Here is a 26,693-nt window from a genome sequence, read left to right on the forward strand (position 1 = left end):
TATATGCCTAGGAATGAAATTGCTGGCCCACACTATAACTACATGTTAACTTTCTGAGGAACTGCCAAACTGTTTTCCAAAGCAGCTACCTCATTTTACATTCCCACCAGCAGTATATTAAGGTTCTGTTTCTCAACATTCTCATCAAGACTTGTTTTTGTCCTTTTTATTTAGTGGACTTGATGAACTACCTCATATAGTTTCAATTTGTGTTTCCCTAATGACTAATGGATTTGAACATCTTTACATGTGCTTGTATTGGCCATTTATGTATTTTATGAAATGTCTTCAGATCATTTGCCCATTTTTTAATTGGGTATTTGGCTTCTTATTGTAGGAGTTCTTTATGTATTCTCTAGATACAAATCCTTTGTCAGATACATGATTTCCAGATATGTTTTCTAGTTTATGGCTTGTCTCAATTTTCTTATAGTGTATTTTGAAGTGTAGATTTTAATTTTTAAAAAATTTTGTAACGATGTGTCTGAGATTTTTAAGATACAGTTTCAATTGCTCTTGAGAGTTGAGGGCCTACTGTTATAGGTGGAATTATATAGTATGAAAATTCATTATTCATCATATCACTGGTCCAGTATTGATTGTAGAAAATAATTTTCAGACCGTTTTTATTTTTTTTCATATATTTATGGTAAACTCATTGGAGTCATTCTTCTTATGGATTTACTACTGTAATTATAGAAGAAATACAATAGAACTTTATAAATGTAACTATTCCATTTGTAGTTTAATTGTAATAATAATTTTTTTCCCCAACCTTATCAGCTCCCCAGATCTTTAGCCTCTACTCCCACTGCTCCGACCAATCCAGCAACACCAGACAGTGCCTCACAGGAAGAACTCATGGTTACCTTAATAACAGGATTGGCTTCTCTCACATCTAGAACTTCTATGGGCATTATTGTTGTTGGAGGAGTGGTAAGAAGTCCTTTTTAGTATAATTAAAATTGGAATTTTTGCAAAGCTGTCTGCTAGATCATGAAAAGAAAGGTGTATTTACTTTTATATCCAGAATAGTCTGTAAAATGACATGAAAAGTTGTTGGTTAAAATTAGTGAATAAAGATGAGTTGCACAGGTCTAATCTTAAGCTTTTAAAAATATAAATTTATTTTAAAATTGAAATATAATTGACATAACATTGTATTAGTTCCAGGCATGCAAGTTAATGATTTGATATACATATACATATATTGCAAAGTGATTGCCATAGTATAAATTTTTAATGAATGCTTTAGAAAAAAAAAATACCACCAATTAGCTACACCTTAAAACAATGTTCCCTTCTTTCACTTCACAGCCTATAAAGAAATGATATTTGTACTTTGGAGTAACGAGGATGATTCAAGTCCCTTATCTAGACTTCTCTGAATACAAAGGGATCTGCATTAAAATATTAAAGATTATTTTTTAGTAGTAGTTCTTTTTAACTGCTAATTTTTTTTGTTTTCACCTCATCAACAACATAGGGTTATCTAGTTTGGTTTTTAAAATCTCTGACCTAGGGATCCCTGGGTGGCGCACCGGTTTGGCGTCTGCCTTTGGCCCAGGGCGCGATCCTGGAGACCCAGGATCGAATCCCACGTCGGGCTCCCAGTGCATGGAGCCTGCTTCTCCCTCTGCCGTGTCTCTGCCTCTCTCTCTCTCTGTGTGACTATCATAAATAAAATAAAAATTAAAAAAAAAACTTAAAAAAAAAAACTTTAAAATCTCTGACCTAAAAAAAAATTCACATCTCTTTTTGAGATATATCAAGTTAGCAAATGTCTGGCAGGTTATGAAAGTTCCTGCCTGATATTTATGTACTCTTTTTTCATCTTGGTTGATTTCTAGTAACTTCACATTTTCTCATGGAGAAAGAATATCTTTTAAAAAAAAAAAATGGATTTGACTGAAAGATCTGTAGGGAGCTGATAAGTTTGTTAAAATCCCTTAACATACAATCTCCCTAGTGGTGATATTCTTTCTTGAAGTAACCTGTGAATTTATCTTACAGATTTGGAAAACTGTAGGGTGGAAACTCATATCTGTTTCATTAAGTATGTATGGAGCTCTGTATCTTTACGAGAGGCTGACCTGGACCACACGTGCTAAGGAGAGAGCCTTTAAACAGCAGTTTGTGAACTATGCAACTGAGAAACTGCAGATGATTGTTAGCTTCACGAGTGCAAACTGTAGCCATCAAGTACAACAGTAAGTTGAAAGATGTGTCTTTGTTGATTTTTTTTAAGCATTATTGAAGTATGACATATATGTAAAAAAATGCACAAATGAGCATAGCTCAAAAGAATTATCACAATATTCTTGTGATATGAACACATTTTGTGATCACCACCAAGGTGAAAAAAGAGAGTAAAACCAAACAAGGCTCAAAAATGCATCATGGTAGTTTATTTTTACTGTCACAGCCCAGATTTACAAGCCTAAGGTTTTTTTTTGTTTTTGAGAGCGAGAGCAGTAGCAGAGAGGCATAGAGGTAGAGGGTGAAACAGACTCCTCCCTGAGCAGGGAGCCTGATGCAGGGCTCAATCCTAGGACCCTGGATCATGACCTGAGCTGAATGCAGATGCTTAACCAACTGAGCCACCCAGGTGCCCCCACCACATTTACAAGTTTAAAGGCATAATTATTTTAGAACTCAAGAGGATTTTATTATAATGACTACTGGAGTACACTAGTTTCTTTAATGTATCTTAAAATTTGTTTTGTTGATTTAATAAAAATATTAGATTTCAGTTAAGGCAATGCATAATAATCTATATTTGGTTGCTGCTGAGAGCTGAATTTAAAAAGTTTCTTGAGCTGAAGATGATTGTTGTGATTTAATGGAAGAGATAACATGTACATAATTGCAATAAAAGCTGAAGAGTGGATGCGCCTGGGTGGCTAAATGGTTGAGCATCCTGCCTTTGTCTCAGGTCATAATCCTGGGGTCCTGGGATTGAGTCCCACATCGGGCTCTCTGCCTATGTCTCTGCCTCTCTCTCTTTCTCATGAATAAATCTTAAAAAAGTGAAAAGAAGTAACATAAGTGGTAAGTAAGCCTCATAACGTGAAGCTCTAGAATCTTAAATCATGAAAGATAGTGGGTCAAAAAAAAGATTTCTTCCAAGGAAGGGTAGCCGAATGGGTTTTGAGTGTGCAGAATTTGAAGATGTAGGCAGAGAAAACACACCAAAAGAAAGGAAGTAGGGGGGAAAGAAATGTGTTGAGAAATAGAAAATTTCAGTGTGGCAGATTTGTATATTGGGTGTAGTGGGGGGTAAATTAAAATATAAACCTAACACTAAAACAGGACCTTGGATGATGGAGAGTCCTGCTCTAGAACAAATAACTGCAGTGGTGTAGTGTATAGGATGGTTTAGGCTAAGGAGACAAGAATTGCAGGGAGATTCAGCTTTCAGTCACAAGATCAACATGGTTAGAGTTGCAGGGAATGGAAACAATGAGGGCACAGATTGGAGAATATTTGCCAAATACTTATTAAGCTCCTGTCTTAAATAGTTTTCATTTATTTATGTTAAGAAAGATGTTTTCTCTAATGGAGGTACCTAGACTTCCCAAAGAAATCAGCTGAGGTCACATATGTAAAACAAGGTTAATGAAGCTTTCCATTCATTTGATCATTATTTGTTAATTGTCTACCATGTGCCAATAACTATGCTAGAGGTGATTGTAGGAAACTAAAAATAGATAATGAGATCTCTTTCTTAGAGGACTTTACATCCTAATGGCAGCAGCCTAAAATAATTGCTCAGTTAAAATAGCTAAATATTGATTTAATGAAATACAAAAATAATAAAATATGCTTAATTTGTGTAATACTGATATTTGGTGGAATGGGTTGAGCATGGAAAGAAAAAGAGACCATGGGAAAGATGTGTATGCACAGGAGAATAGTTACAAAAAAAATGTCAGTTAATCATAAATATTCCAGAGGTAAACATCTATATCAGGCATGCTCCCAGTTGCAAAAATAACATGTTGACCAAAGCTAATAATATTAACTGGCACACAAATTGGTTTGGTTGTAGAAACATGGTTCAGTATTACTATGATTTAAAGTATTTTTTGTCTGAGTCACATAAGCTCATGAAGTTTTCTCACCTGTTCTCAGTAATTGTTATTTCTATAAGCAAGGGACACGTAAGGCTTACTGTGCTTCTGAAGAAATACACCCAACTTCTGCCTTTTTATAGCTTAGTCATATTCACAACCATATTCTAGAGGTTGATACTGCCTGTTGAGCATTTGTCTTAAGGCCAGATGAAATTAAGCCCAAAGTGATAAGCCTACAAGTGCCATACCCTCCTTAATAGTAATATTCTTTGATATCTTGTTTTAGGTATGCTTTAAACTTGCAGTCTTTCTATATAAGCTTTAAATTAAAGCTTCATTTATTTTAAAAGACGTTCATGACTGCTGGAAAAAATAATTTTTTATTTTAAGGGAAATGGCAACCACTTTCGCTCGCCTGTGCCAACAAGTTGATATTACACAAAGACATCTGGAAGAAGAAATTGCTAGATTATCCAAAGAAATAGATCAACTGGAGAAGATACAAAACAATTCAAAGTTCTTAAGGTATTTGAACCTTTTTTCTCAATAATATGAATATTTATTGGTCTCATTACCTGAATATAATTATGTAACATTACTTGTGAATTTGTATTAAAACTTTCTGCATCGGCTTAAATTATTATTTTTCATATTTAATTCTGAATGTTTTTCATTTTCAATGAAAGCTAATTTCAACAAATAAAAGCAAATCTAAAAGAGTAAAAGGAATCTTTCAGATCTTTATCTAAAACTCTTAAGCCATATTAGTTCCTTTTCAGAGCAGAAGTTTTTTTTTTTTTTTAAACTTTTTATTTTTTTATTTTTTTAATTTATTTATTTATTTATGATAGTCACACACACACACACAGAGAGAGAGAGAGAGAGAGAGAGAGGCAGAGACATAGGCAGAGGGAGAAGCAGGCTCCATGCACCGGGAGCCCGACGATTCGATCCCGGGTCTCCAGGATCGCACCCTGGGCCAAAGGCAGGCGCTAAACCGCTGCGCCACCCAGGGATCCCCAGAGCAGAAGTTTTTAATTAAAAGTGTGAGGTTTTTTTTTTTGTTTGTTTTTTTTTTAGATTTATTTTAGAGGGCATGCATTTGCACACTTGTGTGAGTTGAGGGAAGGGCAGAGAGCAAGAATCTTCAAGCAGAGTCCACCGAGCGCAGAGCCTGATGTGGGGCTCAGTCCCAGGACCCATGAGGTCACCTGAGTCAAACCCAAGAGTCAGACACTCAACCAGCTGAGCCACTTTTGGGGGCAAAAGTGCAAGTTTTTAGTCCCCTGAATTCAAGACCCTTAACTTCAATTTTCACTGAGGGACGGTTGGGTATGCTTAAATTTAAAGCAATGCAAGTAAAACAAGATATCCTAATACATGCAGTTCTGGTATAGTAGGATTTATCATGGATTCTGTGGGGTCTAAGTAAAGTTTGCCTTTGGGGACCTGACCAGAAGTGTCACCATGACGTGACTACTTTGGTAGGTCCTAACTTCCAGCTTTTGCCCCATTAGCTGGCTCACCTACCAGTACCATTAACCATCATTTAATTCCAGGGTATGTGCTACATGCAGTTGCCCATGTGAGAGCAGCTTGCAGTGTCTTCAAATTGTAGAGGCTATCCTTGTGAGCTGAATTTGGGGACATCTAAAACAACTGAAGTGGGGTCTACCATGGTATCTTAATCTGATCTGCAGTGACATTGTCATCACTCCTCAATTTCATTGTGTCTGGAAAAGACGACTGCCTGTTGTTTAGACCCCGACTTCCTTATCCATACAAACACACCCAAGTAAATTTCATTTATTCAATCATGTTTTAAGTTAAATCATCTCAAATACAGCCTTTCAAATATATTGAAATTATACCTAGTAGAATTATTTACTTAGATTGTTTTTAGTAGTGTTTTGTCTTGTTGGAGTAAAATGTAAATGATATTATTGGCACTTTAGCCTTTTGATTTTGGCAGGACTGACTTGAGTGAGTATGAATAGCTTTGAGCTGCTAATCCTTTGTCTAACAGGAATAATAAATACCATGATTTTTAGAAACTCCATTGTTACTAGATTAGGCTCAGCAATTCAGGTAAAACACTTAATGCTTCAGGAGAGTTGCCTGAAGAAGCATACAGAGGAGTCTGTATGTACATTAACTTATATGACCCCCGCCATGTGTACCCAGCAACAGTACAAGACCAAGAGAAAAGAGAGAAGCTCATTCAAGTATGTGTGTGTACGCTGGCATGGTAGGAGAATGGGAGACATGATCTTTGTACCTGTTTTCCTCTTGTTAGGGTATTTGGCTTTGTCAAGTATTCTGGTGTTAAAAAACTCTTGGAATACCATGGTCCTTTGACATCTGACAGCTGCTTTATAAATACACAAAACCAGTTGTTCTATACTTTATGCTTAACTTAAAAGGGAATTCAGGGACAATTATGACTGTGTGTGACGTAGGATATAACTCCCAAGAAGGTAATAGGATTCCATTGTCTGTTACGATTTTCATTTTTAAGGTTTTGGTTTTATCCCCATGTACCTTTTTAAAGTTCTGGACATTGGGTTCTGTGTTTACAGCAGAGTATAATAGCATATATACATATTCTTAGAAGGTTGATAATAGCTTAATCTCATTTCAAATAAATGCAGCACTAGCTGACTAATGATTTTAAGATTGGATGGAATGCATTTTTTATTGGCCTTTATGATAATCAGATTGGTATTTTATTCATTTTTTTAAATTAGAAATAAAGCCGTTCAACTTGAAAATGAGCTGGAGAATTTTACTAAGCAGTTTCTACATTCAAGCAATGAAGAAAAATCTTAACAGATTGCTTTGGTGATCATAGGAGAAAATGGAACTTGGAAGAGTGGGACAGTTTTTTTTTTTTTTTTTTTTTAATGAAATGACTTTAAATGTGAATTATACTAACTGTACCTAAATAGCAGATCCTTGTATAGATTCTGGTAATGATCTATCTCAGGGTGTTTGCATTTCTGAAGAGTGTTATGATATCTTCTTAGTTTTAAATTTGGGCAAAGGCTAAATTGTGTTAAAAATGATGAATTAGTTAAAAGCAACAGAACCAACTATGTGACCCCTGAGGGGTGGGGCCTCGTTCTTAATTAGGGCTCTCTTTGTTTTTGATTCTGAAAAACTCTGCTTCCTGGCATCCAGGAGTTAGAGAATGCTCCTTTCATCTTTTCTCAAAACTAATTTTTGATGCCTACCTTAAAGGGTATCGTCATTTGTTTTTGTTTCATAAACTTCATTGCTCTATCGAGGAGTGTGGTGGAATGTTCTTGAGTGTATTGTTTATGCAAGTTGCAATCACTTTTGCCATCCTGGCTGGTAAGTAAACCACTAATAAATATACTGTTTTTACTCCCTCTTTTTTCCCATTAAAACTGATGTAAAAGTATAAGGATTTGTTATTATAAAGTCTCTTATAAAAAAGTATCTGGGTCTGAATAAATAGTTGCTTGATCTGTTTCTAAAGAAACATTTTCTGCTTCAGCTATGATTACAGCAAGGAAACCTTTCTAGCTCAGTTTTAGGAATAAAGTTTGAACTGACAAAAATAGCCAAAGATATGGGTGCTCTGAATTGTTGGTGGTTATGGTCTTGTACAAATGCTATTCTTCAGAAGATATTCGCCAAGGATACTGCTGGATTGTCCCCCCAGGTGGCTTTTACTTTTATGTAATTGTATGAATTTGCCAGGGCACTGTTAATATTGTATTTCTTAACTTAATGAAATGTTCATGAGTTCAAGTACTGTGTCTGTTTCTGTGTAAAAACTAATTGAAATATATATGGAAACACCAAAAAATGGCATTCTAGAGCTTTGCTACACAAAGTGTAGTCTTGAGGATCACCAAAGTAACAGCATCTAGGTGGTTGTTAGATGCATGACAACAGTGCATTTGGCCAAGCATAGTGTCTGCTTTTCCATAGAGGGATAATACGTTAGGCTTTTTTATCCTTAATACTGTTTCCTTTTTTTGTGCCTTAATTTAAGGCTACTGGATGCTACTCAGTCTTTTCACAGCAGGTGCAGCACTTTTTTCAGGATATTTTAAGGAGAAAACATTTAAGTCATAGAAGCCTTTCAAAAATATGTTTTTATGCAGATCAGACACTATGATGCAGTATCAAAATCCATCTACTAGTTTGTAGCTTTTGTTGCTTTATAACCAAAATATAGTGCAAGCTGCCAACAACCGGGATTAGGTAGCAACTGCCACGTGAAACTAATGTCTGAGACTGGGTACTGCTAACTTAGGAGTTCAAGACCTTCATCTTTACATGAAAGCACTTGAACTTTTGAAATGGTGTAGTGGTTTGGTATCACCTCATTAGTAATAGTACAGTGGCTGTCAAAGTCTGGTCCCTGGATTAAGTGTACATCACTTGTGAACTTCTGACAAGTGCATATTGCAGGTTCTCACCAAGACCCACTGCATCCAGGAGTGTTTGGGAACCAACCATCTGAATTGAACAAGCCCTCCAGGTGATCCTCATGCTCACTAAAGTGTGGACTGCTGGAATAGTGGTTCATAGTAAATCTCTAGGAAGTTTTCCATCACCAGTTGAATGCAGTTCCACCACCTTGATCAAGTTTGAAAATGCATGAATGTTGAACACTAAAATAAGGACACCCAGCCTTGATGCCTGGAGATTAAGTTTGCAGGACTATAACTTTGTATAACCTTTTTACAAAACTACGTTTTTATAAGTATGCAAGGTGAAAATAAAATATTTGCCTGATAGTTGATAAATGTAGCATTTATACTGACAGTGAGTTTTAATGTTTGTGGTAGGTATCTTAGGTAGACTGGCTGACGCATCTGGCCAAGAGAAGTTTCCTCGTTCTCCAAGGATGTGGTGATGAAACGAAAGCAGTAAATAATGTTGTAGCCTTTTAACAGTAGATAGCATTCACAGTTGGTAAAGAATATGCTTACTTCACATTTATAATGTGATTTTAAAAATTAAAGCCTGCTACATGAAATCTGGTTAAAAGCACTTTATTGATTACAATATCAATTCACAGCAACATTTCACAGAGCTACTGTACAAATAAAGGAATGAATCATTGTGCAAGAAAGAACCAATACTATTAAGTCACGGTACAAGTCCATAGTTTGCTTTAAAGCTTTTATAAGAGCTTTAATCTATGTTCACCTTTCCCATAGTCATACTACTGACCTTCAGAGTCAATTGGCTACATGTTTATAGAAACCACTGTAGGTGAAGAAAAACATTTTAATCAGCTTTAAAAACCCACTTCTGTGGATGCTTTTGGATAAGAATATGCAAATCTAAGTGTTCAGATGCTTCTTCGAAAACAACAGAATAGAGCACCATTGTATAAAAGACAAAAGGCTTGAAATATCTACCAAGTATCACTGAAGTTCCATTAATTAAAAAATAAATATGTAAGATTTTGTTGAGAACACTTAACACCAGTTGAAACACGAAACCAATTTTTTCATGATGCTGCATTATAACTTTTACAGGATCAGTAATTGGATTTAAGAAAAAAGACTCAGGAAATTTTATCATCATGCAAACAAATCTGCTAAATACAAGGTGTACCATCAATCTGTGACCAAAACGTTTTAAAAATACACTGCTAGCTTAGACATTTAGCTACAAACCATTTTAAGGAGTACCTATTATAACCAATATTTTTAGAATATACCACAAAATTTAAGGCAACCCTAACAGGAAGAAAAACTAGTAAATTTGAAACATGATTCACCTACTTAATCTAATTTAAAATGCCAATTTTCTTCACTGCTACTCTTTCTCACGAGAAAGATGGTCTAACCTTGAGGGTGTTTAAAAACATAACAGGAGGTGAGAGTTTAAAATTTTGCTTTTCATAAGGGCAAGAGGGAAATTTGAAGCTGAATATAGCACTTGATTTAAAAGCAACTATTTTTAAGCATGACTTCTACCCTAAAGATTCTAGAGAATATTGTGAAAATGATAGGCCCATTTAGAAGATTGCTTAATCAGTTTCCTTAAGTTTAAACATCAAGAGAAACCACAAGTATTCAACTGCCTTGTAATTTAAAATGTGAAACATTCAACAGTAATCAAAGCATAAAATTTCCCTGAATGCTTTCACTTTAAAAAAGGTTAAAGTTATTAAATCTAAGATCGCAATAGTGTTGGAGAAAGTCAGTTATAATATTGGCACAGTATGTTTTAGCAATAAAAATTCCATTGTCACCTGGAGAAGTCAAGATCCATTTCTCTTAACAGATTGTTTAACACATTCCAGAAGCACCTACATCTATATGTCTAGTTTACTATCCCTCGTGCAGTATCCGTTTAGCTGAGTCTACATTAAAATAAGGAAAATGGCCTATTAGACTCTTGAAATAGTAAACCCAAATTTTTGCCTCTGTGAAGGTGGAACTCAATGTGGTGCTAGGAACCATGGCATCACAACTAGAAAAATCTGAGTAGGTAGGGAGGGACCTTCGATATTCAGGCTAAACCTTAATACAGCTGCCAAAAATGAGGCCTGCCTCAAGGTGGAGAGGTCCTTGCTATCAGCTTTTGGGATGAAAAGCTGAACCACATGGCAGTCACTACCACTTTTTAGAGAAGAATATGTTCTCTTATTCTTGCCTGATCTGGGAAAAGGAAAAACCACCCCACTCTTTATGAAGTGACTGATGAATCTATAAACAAACATGCTGAGGCATATAGTATGTTTAAATGTTTCTTATAAGGTAAAAGCAAATAGGCACCAGATAAATGCAACAATCTTGATACACATTCTTTAAAACTAGTACTACTACATTACTCTTACTGGTTACAAGTCTTATGCACAATACTTAAGACTATCAGCTGAACTCAAACTGCAATAAATATATTTAGCAATTGGAGCCTGTTATTACTAGAGAGCAAAGGTTTAGCTAGTAAGTTAATGTGGTAATGAGGTCACCATTTGGTCATAATGTGTCAACAGCCACCATAGTGGTTGGTTCATAGTTGTCCAGTCCATACTGAATTACAGGAACTGCTCTTAAACTTCTCTATAAAGACTTTTAACATTAACTCATTCTATCAACATGCTGAAGACCAGAGAATTCCTGTAGTCCCAGGCTCTCAAAAGTATCTTGTGATTAGGTAACTTTCAAAGCAGAGGAGATATTCTCATACATACAGTGTGTGTGTGTGTGTGTGTGTGTGTACACACACACATATATATGGCTGTTTTGCACATGGCAGAGGTGCTGCTTCAACAGGACTGTGGAACTGGAAGGAACTACTGAACTATACGGCAAACCCTCACCTTTTTGGGAAATGAATACTTTGAATTTAATGAATATTAAAGTTTCTTTAAAATAGTCTTGCCTTACCTCAAAGAGCTCTTCTTTATGACAGTCCACAAACATTAATTGCAAAAAAAAGTTCATAGAAATCTTATGTGTTTATAAATATACATTCATGCCTGCCATCTATAAGTCTTTTTTTTTTTTTTTGGTCCTTTATCTTAGTATTCGTTTATTATCAGCTGATCTTAAAAACGGGTACAGAGTTCATTATAGTTGATGCACTTACTAGCACATTCACAATATAAAAATGAAAATTCACAAGTAAAATTTGGGGAGTATTTAGAGTTATATGTGATCAAAAGTTGAGACCTATCTCAACAGTAACAGACACAGTTCACTAAATTACAAAAACAATGCACTTCTATATATGAGAGTAACCAATGACTTCATCATCAAGCAAGACTAACAATCTTCTATTGTCAATCATTTAACTTTAGTTACAGGAAAAAATCCAACAGGAAAAGTATCTTTATTTGGGGGGAGGGGCATTCTAGTAATAGATACATTATTAGCACTGACAAACAGGAATTGCTTAGTATTTTCCTCTGACTCCTTCGAGGACTGCTCTTGGAATTTTTCTTTTGGCTTTAAAGAGGAATCACTTGGATCTAAGCATTCTTTGAAGCAAAATCACTTAGAAATCATATTATGCCAAGGGAAGAAACATTACAGAAAAACACAAAGTCTGAATGCTTCCTTTTTAAAATTTAAGTTGCAGATAATACAAAATCTGAACTGATGTAAACTATGAACAAATTCATAAAGCTACCTTACTACACAATTATAACTAGTCAAGTCTAGTGACTGGTTAGATTTTACCCTTCTTTCAACAACATAATGGCATCACCATTATATTTCCTATCTACATGTATATCGAGAACACTGGAGAAAATTCTTCAGATACAAGGATAATCCAAATGTTAATGTGAAATAATGAGTGGACCCTGTGAACTCATGTCTAGAACATGAAATCACTAGGAAAGCTTATCATTTACAGAGAGCTACTCAAAGCGTCACTTGATCATAACCACATTTTCTGAATGTCAACCATTTTTATGCAATTACTGCTAACAATACAAGAGTTTCTTATCTAGGTCTAAAATTTCAGAATGAAATCTCGATTCCCTAGCCTTCAGATTAGCTCTTCCTCCAAGGACTGAAAATGAGCACTTATTTAAATTCATAGGATGGCAAAGGATGCACCAGAAACTAAGGATACTCAACAGGGGACTCCCCTCAGAGGTACGGAGGCCTGCTAGCATTCTTCAACACTGACCAACCAGAAGCTCTTTTAGATTTTTAAAAGGGTCAGAAATCAAGGAGACTTTCTTCAAACGGAAGTACACACACATAAAGGATCACTTCCATCTATTACTGTGCTTACTTCCTCCATTACAAAACTGAAAAGTGTTATTTCTTATGTATAGAAAGTTAAAAATGTAGTTCTTAAAAAATGCAAACACAATCAAACATGATAACCGGCTATAATGTGTACATTCTGTCCTATACAAAGAAAATAAAGAATTTGAGTACAAGCAAGAATTTATCAAGGTTAAATTAGCTCAATTCCTCAAATTAATGCACTGGTCCTTTTGATGTCAGCAAGCACCCCTTGCTGCCACGCCCCCCTCCCCCATTTTGTAGTTTACTGAAATCTTTTTGTATATAATAATCTCAATAGAAAAATCTTCACCTGCAAATATAAGGTAGAATTTTCTTCTCACAGCAATAGGCTGTAGCACTGATTTCTCCAGATAGCAATGGAGAACAGAAAACCTGCATGTACTATTAATTCCAGATTCTAAGAAAACTGTCCCAAGAGCCTGTTGCCACAGCCATGCCATCATCTGTTACACCTAAACAGCTGACACGGTTGTCATGACCAGCAAGAACACCTGAAAAACAAAAGTTTAGGAAAAAGTTAACAGCAGGCAACTTTCAGAATTGAATAGTTACAGGCATAAAAGATCTAGAAGAGTATTTAAAACCTAAAAAGGGAGACTGGGTTCCAGGGGTAAGCTGGATGTGTGCACAAATACAATTATTTGCATTACATGAATCACTGACATGGACGTCAGCTCATGCTTATCACTTGAAATATTTTATAGTCATCTTATATCTAGGAAAACAGATGCATGTATACTTTATATAAGTTCATGATCCACCACATGTTGCCATTGTGCTCTATGCTGTTTTCAAAACAAAATTTCGAGTGATAAGTAGCCTTTCATCACAACAATAAGAATGTAGGAATGAAGTTGCCTGATATCACTACTTGCCTTGCAGAAATACCAACATAACTTATGTGCTTTGTTAAACTGCAAATACTAAATGTTTTGGATTTAACTTATGAAAGCATCCAACTCATCTAGTTTTAGTTTTGTATATTAAATTCGTTTGATATTCAGATCACCACAAGGGATAAAAACAAGCATTCCCAAATAATTGCAAGGAAAATGAGAAATGTAAAGATGTACAAGAAAAATTGGAATATATCAAATTCAAGAATTTTTTCTTTAATAAACTGTGTCTGAGTTTGCAGTAGCTGTACATAATGAAACAAAATCATTTTCACCCAACCTCAGAAATAAAAGTTCATCGTGTCTAAAACTATTAATATTCTCTGTAGTATCTCCAGCACAGCAATGTTTGGCAATAGGCAAATGTACAATTACGGGTTGAAATAAAAAATGAGCACTGTGACTAAATACTCCAAGTCACACTGGAAAGGAAAGTGAATTAGCAATTCACAAAGTCGTCAATTTTACTGTGAAACTATCAAGTTGAGCCAACTTGAAACCAAGCAGCTGTAGGGAGAGCAAAACTAACTCAAGCACATGCTAAAATATGGAAAACAAACACATTTTGTTATGGATGCTAAGTGATTCAATCCAGGCAAAACACCTAATACTGATTTTAAAAAGTCTTAATTATGTAAACACTGACTGAGCTCTAAATAAAATCCACTCCACGTGGGAGACATTAAAAGATAGGAGGGATGTGGCTGTGGTGGGAAGACAGATGTTAAAGCTGAGCCCTCAAAAGAGAACGCCAAGAAGTAAAAAATAATAATAAATCTTAAAAAAATGACTCATTCGAATTGTTTTAAAACTAGGCATTCTCTGTTGAGGGTTCAGCTTTAACACCACTCCTCCCAGAGCACCCCAGTGTGGATACTAAAAACCGTGTTGGAGTGTGCATACAGGCATGTAAATCAAGCAACAGCAACACAGGGTATTATTTAAAGATACGGAATAAATACTTAGGAGCTACCTTTGGGCACAGAAAACATGAGCTGGGGCCAGAGGACTGCTGTTTTGGTACAGCCATGTACCTGTGTGATTCTCACATGTATAATATTGATTCTAAACAATACTTAAAATGTATGTAAGTTGTTACTGATGGCAGTAACCAGCGTGACTTGATGCATTCACTAACATTCTGGAAGCTACACGGGAGAACTGAGCTTGGCTGGCTCTGAGGCCACCGTGGGTCTACGGACCGTCCAGGCAAGATCTCCAGAAGGAAGAGGATTCACAGCAATTTCAGTGTTTCCGGTCAGGTTAGAAGAAATTGTAACTTGGAAAAGACCGCGCTGAATTTGATTCACTGTTCGTCTTTAGAGCAAAACTGACCAAACAGGAGGACACCACAGAACTAGAGGTTACTGTTTGCAAAGTGGGGAAGTCCACAGGGAGCACGAATGAGCCCGGCCAGGGTGCTGGGCCCCCCAGCGCACCCCCACGGCCGACTTCCTCACCGACCTACCTGCACGATCTCCCTTCAGCGTGTCCCACACGTTACAGTTGAAGTCGTCGTAGCCAGCTAGGAGCAGGCGGCCGCTTTTGGAGAAAGCTACGGACGTGATCCCGCAGATGATGTTGTCGTGGGAGTAGAGCAGCAGCTCCTGGTCGGCGCGAAGGTCGAAGAGGCGGCACGTGGCGTCGTCGGAGCCGGTGGCGAAGGCATATCCGTTGGGGAAAAACTGGAAAGCAAAGGCGCGGGCCGTGACTCCACCGGAGCGCACGCAGACCGTGGGCGGGCGCGAGGGCGGGCCCGGGCAGGGCAGGGCAGGGCAGGGCAGGGCAGGGCAGGGCTGGACGCCGGGCGGGCGGGCGGACGGGTGGGGCCCGGCCCGGCTCGGCGCTGCTTAGGGGGGACGGACGAGCTGGCTGCAGGCTCCACGGCTCGGCCCCGCTCCCCCACACGGTTCGTCAGCGGGTTTAAATCCAACATTACCCTTTACAGAATTTCTAGATGTGCGGTCTTAGACCCCCCAGAACCCCATCATGAGAAATAAAGATTCTACAAAAGACATAAGCCACCCCAGTCAGGCTAGTGGTGAACCACGCCTCAGTGGTGGGCGAGTCGCCTTCTCTCAGAATCTGCCACTACTACTCAAGGTGGATTTTTTTTTTTTTTTTTTTTTTTACGATAGAGAGAGAGAGAGAGAGAGAGAGACAGAGACACAGGAGGAGGGAGAAGCAGGCTCCATGCACCGGGAGCCCGACGTGGGACTCGATCCCGGGTCTCCAGGATCGAGCCCTGGGCCAAAGGCAGGCGCCAAACCGCTGCGCCACCCAGGGATCCCAACGTGGATTTTTTTAGACACTTTTTGTCCCCCATGTATCTACTGGCCATCTGTATTTTGTGAACTTATTCTTCGTGACCTTTATTGATTTTTTACTATGCTGTTAGTATTTGATTTGTAGAAATAAGAGGACTATAAAAATTTTTTTTGCAAATTTTACTGTTTTTGTTTCCTTTTTAAAAGATATAAAGCAGTATTTCATTTTATGCAATCAAATTTATCTTTCATTTGAGATTTCTTCCATTGTTTTTATGAATAAAGTCCTTTCTCAAGCTTATTAACTGATGTTCAATATCTTTTTCTAATTTCATTTTTTATGTCTTAATTTTTATCTATCTGGGATATATTTGATATACAGCATTCAGTATAAAGATCTAACTTAAAAAAAATAAAAAAATAAAAAAAATTAAAAAATAAAGATCTAACTTAATTTTCTTAGTAGTTGATCAAATAATCATTTTACTGATTTTGTCGTTAAATCTTTAATTCACTAAACTCCTGTATGCACAAAAATGTTTTGTCTGTCCTTTCTTGTACCTGTACCACACTTTTTAAAAATCACAACCTGATAGTAAATTTTTTTCTATCTCACATGGCAAAACACTCATGGTATGCTGATTCAGATCAATCTGTTTTCTCCTCCCCCACTCAGACCCCCGCTTGAATTTCACAGACATCTGATCAAGTTTCTTCATATTCCCGTCTCAAAAAAAAAAAAAAAAAAAAAAAAAGTTTAAATAATCCACTTTTTTTTTTTTTTTTTAGGGAGAGAATCCCAGCAGATTCTCTGCAGATGCAGTTTCATCTCACGGCTCTGAGATCACAACCTGAGCAAAAACCAAGAGTTGGGGACACTGAATGGACTGTGCCACCCAGCTACCCATCCATTTGGGTTTTGATTAAAATTTGTATTAATCCTAAAAATTAGGGACGCCTGGGTGGCTCAGTGGTTGAACATCGGCCTTCGGCTCAGGTCGTGATCCCAAGATCCTGGGATCAAGTTCCACATCGGGCTTCCCACAGGAAGCCTGCTTCTCCCTCTGCCTGTGTCTCTGCCTCTCTCTGTGTCTCTCATGAATAAATTAATAAAACCTTTTTTTTCTATTTGTTTTCATTTAAGTTTGATTTGACAAATAAAACCATTAAAAAGCCTAAAAATTCACCTGAGGATAAATGTATTGGCTTATAATATGCAGTCTTCTCATTCAGCACTATAGAATTGTTTTTTAAGATTTTATTTATTTTTTAATTTAGAGAAAGAGAGTGCAAGAGTTGGGGGGTAGAAGGAAGAGAATCTATGCTCAACAAGGAGCTGAGGTGGGGGCTCCATTTCATGACCCATGCTGAAATCAAGAGTTGACACTTATCTGACTAAACCACCAGGGTATCCCAAGATTATCTTTAAGTCATCTACACCCAACATAGGGCTTAAACTCACAATCCCGAAATCAAGAAGTGTCCTGCTCCACTGACTGAGCCAGCCAGGTGCCTCAGGTATACAGAATTTAAAAAATGTTTCAACAAAAATTTTTTTAAATTTATTTATTCATGAGACACAGAGGAGTGGGGGGCACAGAGACACAGGCAGAGGGAGAAGCAGGCTCCACGCAGGGAGCCCGATGCGGGACTCGATCCCGGGTCTCCAGGATCAGGCTCTGGGCCAAAGGCGGTGCTAAAGCGCTGAGCCACCTGGGCTGCCCTCGAAAAAATTTTTTATAAAGAGTCTGTGTGTTTCTTGCTAAATGTATTCCTTGTCTCTTTCCTAATTTCTGTTGCTATTTCCAAGAGGATTTTCTTCCTGTTTTCTACCTGGTTATTATTGGTGTATATAAGAAAGTTATTGATTTTAAAGTAATTTCTGTAACCCAGAAAATACACCAAACTCTTTATGGTATCTAGATAGCCAGAATATATCACCTGCAAGTAATATTTTTTTTCTACTTTCTAATTCAGCTTTTATTTCAGTTTTGGGTCCAACTATACCAGCTGGAAGTTTCACAACAATTTAAACAATGGTAATGGTATTATCATCTTGTTACCTAATATAATGAGAATGCCTCCAGTGTTTTCACTGTTAAGAAGTGCCCCCACACTCAGGATGATAGTGGAGGGAGGCAGTGATAACAGGCTAACAGGTTCTCAGAGATACAGGTATTTTAATGCTTTTAGGGATGGTTCAAGCCCAGTGGAGATGCTTTTTCCGCATCAAAAACAAGGAACTGCTTTTCCTTTTCAAATTCCCAAAGGAAATAGGGAACTTCTATCCATAATTTCCTCTATCTACCAAGCATCCAATCATTGGTCATCCCAGGCTAAAGTAAAGTTTATAAAGTGGCCCTTCTCTTAAGCAAGTGAGAGGCTTCACCAAACCCCTACTGACTACTTAGAGACTGCTTCTGACCAAGATCCTCCATTCTAACAGCCTGCAAGACACTCCGTTGTTTATTTGCAGGAAGTCCAGCAATACCATTTACATGCTCGATCAGCATGTGTGGGTTAAACCTGTTGTCTAACATGGACCGAAACAGAACTGTGCAGTAAAGGACTCCCAGCTCAGAACACCCAATCATCAAGAGCACCCCTTCTGCTCACTCCACGGGGCATGGCATGCCAACAGTCTATGTTCAAGAGACAGGAAGACCAGACCTCCCATTTTGCATAGGATCCTCCCCGTTTATGCCCTTCTCCTTGGCAAAATTAGTAACAGCATTCTTTCACTCTCAAAGTTTCACATTTCCTAGTTTGTATGATATATGCTCAGTTTATCAATATGATGAACCAGTTTTAATTGCCTGGGAGCTTAAGATGGCCCCCAGAACTAGAGGAAATATTTAAATGCATCTGGCAGATTTAACGTACAAAGGAAAGTGTGTGTAATGTTGGCAGTTTATTTAAGTTGCATTTCTTTTTAATAACAGAGAAGAGCTTTCTAGTACCAAAAATTTTTCATTTTTTAAAAATGGTTGTTTGCTTTTTATCAGATATCTTTTAGTATCCAAAATACTGACAAAATGATTTGGTAAAATTTATTAATAGATTTCCTAATATTAAATCATTCTTCCATTCCTAGAATTTTTACTTGATTTTTTTTTACTTTGATACGTTGTTGATTTGATTTGTAATTAGTCCAAAGATGCTTTTTTTAGAAGATTTTATTCTTTTAATTTTTATTTATTTTAAAAGATTTTATGTATTCATGAGACACACAGAAAGAAAGGCAGAGACACAGGCAGAGGGAGAAGCAGGCTCCCTGCAAGGAGCCCGATGCAGGACTTGATCCCAGGACCACAACCTGAGCCAAAGGTAGACACTCAACCACTGAACCAACCAGGGGCCCTATAAGATGCTTTTATCTAGTTTGGAGAGAGACCCTTTCTTGTGTTTTGGTACGGTTAATGCTAGTTTGAGACACTAAACTGGGCAACTCTTAATCTTTTTCTTTGTTCAGGAACAGTTTTAATAGTGCTGAAATTTCTGTTTCTTCAAAGTAGGAGTTATTTGCCAATAAACTATATAATTCTGAAATTTTAATTAAAAAATAGTTTTAAAAAAACTATCAAGCTATTCAAGTTTTCACTTACTGAATCAGTTTTGGAAAACTGACTGAGAATTACCATAAGTTACATATTTCTTATGATTTTTTAAATCTTTAATAAAAATCTTTTGTAAGTAATATAACCCCTACTCTTAATTTTGTGTATCTACAACATTTATCCTTAAGTTTACCAGAGATTTAATCAAGTCTCAAAATTTAAAAATTCAAGTACTCTAATAGTTCTCTATTATAAAATCTATATTTGTTCACTAAACAAATATTCATTAAGCACCTACTGTATCTATCATGCACAGTTCTAAATGCTGGTCTGGTTATACAACAGAAGTCAACAAAACTGACAAAAATTATTGTCTCCATGGAGCTTATATTCTTGTGAAGCAGACCATAAACATGAAAAGCAAAGAAAAAATAAGCATGTTAGATCATGGTAAGTACTAAGGAGAGGAAAAAAAAATAAGGCTGGTAAAAGGGCAAAGGGAGCATGGGTAAAAGCTCAGGGTGTCCAGGGAAGGCTTCACAGACAAGTAGTTACTAAAGAACACCCCTCCCCATCCCTTCCCTGCCACCCTGGAGGTGAAGCAATGGGCTTCTGGGGGGTGGGGAGGGGCAGTAAGGGTGACAGCTTCCTTGGTAGAAAACGTGCCAGTGGGGGGTGACCAAGGAGGCCAGTGTGACTGAGGTGGAGTGAGGACTGGGGAGATCACAGAGAGAGGCAGCGTGGATCACGGGTGACCACAGGTCCACAGTCCCCAAGAGGCCAATATGAACCCTTCAGAATGGTGGTTTTTCAGAACTTACAGTCATTCAGAATTTAGAAAAGGAATATGCTGTGTGTTAACTACAACTCCACTGGGCCTGGAGTGGCATGCTGTGATAAACACAGCAGTGCAAGGTCAGTGACAGTCATACCAAGTGGGCTAAGTAAGGACTACAAACAGCTCCCTGCCACGGAGTACGTCTATGCTACGCTTAGGGGAGAAGACATTTTTCACAACTTTCTGGATGTCAGAACTGCAGCTCAAGAGCTGGACAGACTACAGGTAAGGGGCAGAAGGTAGATGGTGGAGGACCTGCTGGTTCAGGTAGAGGCTCTCACTTCAATCCATATTTCTGCTTTGCTCCTTACCAGCTCCCTTCTCTCTCTCCCAGTGTGAAATGAACTGTTCTTTCCTCCCAAGTCCTGAGCTATTCACTTCAGATTAATGAAGTGGCCTGCTGTGCAATTGGTTTTTATGTTTCAGAACATCTGTACAGTGCAGAATGCAATGTTTATTCCATCAACATCATTAAACTACATTTTTCAAATCCTTAATCTTTTTTCTTGCCTACTTAGGATATCAATACCTCAAAGGTGTATATGAAAGTCTCCTCCTTGATGGCTTTTAGTACTTTGTCTCATAGAAATATAGTAATATTACTATAGATTTCTTTTAGTTTATCATTTGCCCATTCTTTCATTTTTACTGTTAGCTTTCCTGGGCCATTTAGTTTGAGATGAAGCTCTTGTAAACAACATACAGTTTGACTAATGATGTAACTTTTAATAGTGGCGACCATTTACATTTATTGTCTTGAGTTGTTATATGTGGTCTTATTCTCTTATCCTATGTTATATTTACTGGAATTTTCCCTCCCCATCAAAAAATATGACCTCTGATAATTAAAATTCTTGGGTCACAGTATTTCTCCCTCAACACTAAGTGGGTATTGTTCAGAAGCTTTCCAGTCCTATTATGCAAAAGTGTGAGGCTAGCCTTTTTTTTTTTTTTTTGATCTTTTGTATCTAGGTAACCTACTTTTCATTTTGAATATTTCTAGAATTGTTTTTCCTTATGTTTTGATATCTTAAATTCAAAAGGATGTCTGTTGATCTTTTTAAATTACTTTCAAATACTGGGGAAGCAAAAAAAAAAAAATACTGGGGAAGCCCTTTTGTTTTCACTCTTCAGTTCTTTCTAAAAAAATTATTTCTTTGATATCCTTCTGCTTTCAGCCAAAAGGGAGTAAACAGTGATTACATTTACCCCATGCTAATAAATTAATTAATTAGACAAAATATCTGAAACATGGTTCTAAAGACACCGGATATCAATCAAAGGAGACTGGTCCCTGAGAGACAAGGCACAAATGAGGTAAGCCGTGTAACTGCCACCACCTTCCTGCCTGGACCTTTACAGGTCACGGTGCTGGGAAGGGCAACCCAGATGGAATCCATTGGTATCTCAGAGTTGAGGAGACAGCTAAGAATCCAGGGAGTCCAAGGCAGCTAGAGTTTACCAGACAGCACCAGAGAGAACAACACTTAGTAGACAGAAGTCAGGAGATAAGGCGCCAGTCAAGTATTCAGATGAGTACTGATCACAGGTGTTTAAGGAAACTATTCAAGCAGAATAATTTCCCATTAAAGATAATAGGAAACAAACCTGATGTTCACCCAGGGCCAGGAATAATGCCTGTGCCTTGTGGAAAGGAGGAGAACCTCACAATTCACTGGGAAGAGAGATCATAAGGTTTTCCCTCACTGGTGGGACAAATTTAAGCATACACAAAGTGCTGCTCTGGTCCCACCTAACAAAATTGAAATGTGGGCAGCCCGAGTGGCTCAGTGGTTTAGCGCCACCTTCAGTCCAGGGCATGATCCTGGAGACCGGGGATCGAGTCCCACATCAGGCTCCCTGCCTGGAGCCTGCTTCTCCCTCTGCCTGTGTCTCTATCTCTCTCTCACACTCTCACTCTCACTCTGTGTCTCTCATGAATAAATAAATAAAATCTTAAAAAAAAAAAACTGAAATGTAAGACCTGATAGGATCAAATTATTTCCAAATAACTATGCCCTAGAACAAAGCTAAATAGTATTTATCTAAATACAAAATTATCAAGCACCCAACAAGGTAAAATTTACAATGTCTGGCATCACATCTAATGAAAATCAGACATGCAAAAGCAAGAAAATATGACCCATAATTAGGTGGGGGGAAAAAATTACTCACCTGACACAAACCCCAGCAATGTCACAGATAACAGAATTAACAGAAGAACAACAGCAATGTCTGAGATTAAAAAGTACACTCTATGGGTTTAATGGCAGATCAGACATTGCAGAAGAAGTGTAGTGAGCTGGAAGACATATCAACAGAAATTATCTAGAGTGAAATACAGTGAGAAAACAAAACTGGAAAATAAAATGAACACAGCATGAGTGAACTGTGGGAACACTTCAAGCATCTTAATATACATGCATTTGGAATACCCACAAGAGAACAGACACAAATATACTTTACTGATAATGGCTGAAAATTTTCCAAATGGGATGAAAGCTATAATCCACAGATCCAGACACAAGAAATATGAAGAAAATTATACAAAGACATCATAATCAAGTTGCTTAAAAACAAAGAGAGCACCTGGGTGGCTCAGTCAGTTCAGCTGCCCCTCTCAATTTCAGCTCAGATCATGGTCTTGGGGTTGTGGGATCGAGCCCCACATCAGGCTCTGCACCCAGCCCAGAGTCTGCTTGAGATTCTCTCCCTCCCCCTCTGCTCCTCTCCCATCCCCCTGGGTCAACCTGTATTCTCTCTGAAATAAATGAATAAGATCTTTAAGGGAAAAAAAAAAAAAGGAGGAGGAGGAGGAAATCTGAGCATTCCTTTTAAAAACAAACAACAAAAAAAACCCAGAAAATATTTAAAGTAGCCAGAGGAAAACAAAGGACCCACTGTGTAGAGAACAAATATAAGCATGACAGCATATTTCCCATCAGTACCAACATAAAGCAGAAGACATTGGAATAACATCTTTAAAGTATCAACAGAAGAAAAAGAAGTGAACATTTTTTTTCAAAAATGAAGGCAAAATAGGATATTTTGCATACAGAAAAGCTGAAGGACCTTAACAGATTTGCACTATAAGAAACACTAAAGGAAGCCCTTCAAGAAGAAAAATGGATGAAAATCTGAATCTATAAACAAAAGAATGAGAAGCACACAAAATGGTAAATAACTATGTTAGTAAACAAAAAGACTTTATTTTTAAAATCTCCCTAAAAGGCATCAGCTCCTTTTTAAAAAAATTTTGAGAGAAAGAATGAACCAGCAGGAGGGGTGGAGAAAGAATACTTCCCACTGAGCAGGGAGCAACCCATGGAGCTTGATCCCAGGACCTTGGGATCATGACCTGAGCCAGAGGCAGATGCTTAACTGACTAAGCCAGCCAGGCATCCCAGAGCATCCGCTCTTGAAAGCAAAAATAATACCAATGTGTTGTAGGGTTTAAGACATATAAAAGTAAAAAAAAAAAAAAAAAAGACATATAAAAGTAAAATGTATGACAACAATTGCCTAAAGGCTGGGACAGGAGAAATGGGAGAATCCAGGTAAAAGGTCTTATGTATACGTAAAACTGGTATAAGATCACATAAACTATAGATGTATACTACAAATTCTCTGCAACCACAAAACAAACCCCCAAAACCAACAAAAATCTTGCTAAAAACTAAGAAGGAAATTAAAAAATTCTTTTTTTTATTTTTTTATTTTTTTTAAAGGTTTTTATTTATTTATTCATGAGAGACACAGAGAGAGAGAGAGAGGCAGAGACACAGACAGAGGGAGAAGCAGGCTCCACGCAGGGAGCCTGATGTGGGACTCGATCCCAGGATGCTGGGATCACACCCTGAGCCAAAGGCAGATGCTCAACCACTGAGCCATTCAGGCGTCCCCCTTTTTATTTTATTTTTTTAAACTCAAAAGAAGGCAGAAAAAGAAAAACAAAGAACAGGACAAAAGGCAAAGAGCGAGATGGTAGATTTAAACCTAATCATGTCAATACAATAATCACATAAAATGTAAATGATCTAAACAATAAAAAGCAGAAATAGGATTCTATCTATTTATTTAAGATTTATTTGTTTGAGAGAGTGAGTGAGGGGCAGCCTGGGTGGCTCAGCGGTTTAGTGCTGCCTTCAGCCCAGGGCGTGATCCTGGAGACCCAGGATCGAGTCCCACATAGGGCTCTCTGCATGGAGCCTGCTTCTCCCTCAGCCTGTATCTCTGCCTCTATCTCTTATGAATAAATAAATAAAATCTTAAAAAAAAAAAAGAGAGTGAGCAAGCAAGCACATGCCAGAGGGGTGGGGGCAGAGGGAGAAACAGACTCTGCAGAGCAGGGAGCCTGACCTGAGCCCAACACAGATGCTTAACTGACCAAGCCACAGAGGTGCCCTGAAATAGGATTCTTTAGACCCAACTACTGCTCTATAAGAAAATCACTTTGAATATAAAAATATAAATAGCAAGTAAAAGCAAGGAAAAAGAGAACACCCATGCTTAGACTAATGAAAGAAAACTGGGGTAGTTCTATCAATATCAGACAAAAATTTCAGAGCAAATACCAGGGATAAAGAGGGACATTTTGTAATGATAACGAAATCAACTGACCAAGAGAACAGAACAATCCTAAAGGTTTATGCTTTCAAATACTCACTGAGGCAAAAACTAATAAATTGCAAGGAAAACTGCACTACACAATTAGAGATTTCAAAAGCCCTTTCTCAAGAACAGAACTGACAAGTATCAGTAAGGATCCAGAAGACCTGAATAATACTATTAACCAACCTGAGATAACTTTTATCTGTGGAACTCTCCATCCAGTAACAGCAGAATAGATTCTTTTCAAGTGCAGAAAATGACCAGGTCAGACTGTATTATGGACCATAAAACAAGTCTCAAGAACTTTAGAATCCTATAAATCATACAAAGTATATCCTTGGACCATAATAAAATGAAATTAAAAACTAACAAAAATAAAAATATCTAGAAAATCTCCAAATCTTTGAGAACTATATAACACCCTTCTAAAAAAAACTCAAGGGCAGCCTGGGTGGCTCAGCGGTTTGGCACCTGCCTTCGGCCCAGGGTGTGATCCTGGAGACCCAGGATCGAGTCCCACGTCGGGCTCCCCGCGTGGAGCCTGCTTCTCCCTCTGCCTGTGTCTCTGCCTCTCTCTCTGTGTGTCTCTCATGAATAAATTAAGAAAATCTTAAAAAATAAATAAATAAAAATAATAAAATAAAATAAAAAAACTCAAGGGTCAAAGAGATAAAAAATATTATTTTTTTAAAAGATTTTATTTATTCATGAGAAATAGAGAGAGAGAGAGAGAGAGAGCGCGCGAGAGAGAGGTAGAGACACAGGCAGAGGGAGAAGCAGGCTCCATGCAGGGAGCCCAACGTGGGACTCGATTCTGGGTCTCCAGGATCACACCTTGGGCTGAAGGCGGTGCCAAACCGCTGAGCCACCCAGGCTGCCCAAGATCAAAAATATTTTTAAAGAATTTTTAACTAAATGAAAATGAAAACACAGTGCATTCAAATCTGTGGAATGCACCAAAAGCAATGTTTAGAAATGAATCACTTTAAGCTTCAATATTAAAAAAGAAAAAAATTGTTTTCAAATCAGTGGGATCAACTTCTGCCTTACATACCTAGAAAAAGAAAATGAGGGGATCCCTGGGTGGCTCAGTGGTTTGGCACCTGCCTTTAGCCCAGGGCGCGATCCTGGAGTCCCAGGATCGAGTCCCACGTCGGGCTCCCGGCATGGAGCCTGCTTCTCCCTCTGCCTGTGTCTCTGCCTCTCTCTCTCTATCATGAATGAATAAATAAATAAATCTTTAAAAAAATAAAAAAAACCAACTGAAGTTATTTGTTCATCATGAGAAGATGAACAACTATTAAAAAAAAAAGAAAATGAAACCAACCTCACAGCAAAGAAATAATTGCAGTAAAAAATCAATTAAATAAAACAAAAATAGAGCAAATTGTCCCAACCAAAAGATGGTTGAGAAGATAAACAGATAAACCTCTGCCAAATGTAAATGCCATCTATCTAACAAAGCACCACAAACTGGATGGTGTACACAGCAGAGATTTAAGGTCACACAATTCTGGAGGCTGGAAGCTTGAAGTCAAGGTGTCTAAGAGCTGTATGTTTCAGTCTTCTCCCTGTGACTCTTCACACTGCTTACCTCCTCTGCCTGTTGGTTTGTAGATTTCCCCCTTTTCTAAGGATACTAGTCATATGACGGATCTCCAATCTGGGTATGACACAGCT

General features: G+C 37.6%; 2 protein-coding genes across 3 annotated transcripts in view; one reads left to right on the forward strand and one right to left on the reverse strand.

The window, feature by feature from the left end:
* MFN1 (mitofusin 1) overlaps positions 1-7,853 on the forward strand; it is a 31,050-nt gene extending 23,197 nt beyond the window's left edge. Inside the window, exons 15-18 of the mRNA XM_055307656.1 lie at positions 784-936; positions 2,014-2,210; positions 4,467-4,601; positions 6,824-7,853. Coding sequence (XP_055163631.1) covers positions 784-936; positions 2,014-2,210; positions 4,467-4,601; positions 6,824-6,905 — 567 coding nt within the window. The 3' untranslated portion in view covers positions 6,906-7,853. The remainder of the gene's footprint in view (positions 1-783; positions 937-2,013; positions 2,211-4,466; positions 4,602-6,823) is intronic.
* A 1,240-nt stretch (positions 7,854-9,093) lies between these two features.
* GNB4 (G protein subunit beta 4) overlaps positions 9,094-26,693 on the reverse strand; it is a 58,674-nt gene continuing 41,074 nt past the window's right edge. For both annotated transcript variants that reach the window (XM_055307657.1, XM_055307658.1), the window contains 2 exons: positions 15,209-15,425; positions 9,094-13,335 (listed from right to left, as the gene is read on the reverse strand). In XM_055307657.1, coding sequence (XP_055163632.1) covers positions 13,229-13,335; positions 15,209-15,425 — 324 coding nt within the window. In that variant the 3' untranslated portion in view covers positions 9,094-13,228. The remainder of the gene's footprint in view (positions 13,336-15,208; positions 15,426-26,693) is intronic.

This window comes from Nyctereutes procyonoides, unplaced genomic scaffold, assembly GCF_905146905.1.
Source record: "Nyctereutes procyonoides isolate TBG_1078 unplaced genomic scaffold, NYPRO_anot_genome, whole genome shotgun sequence".
Lineage (NCBI taxonomy): Eukaryota > Metazoa > Chordata > Mammalia > Carnivora > Canidae > Nyctereutes > Nyctereutes procyonoides.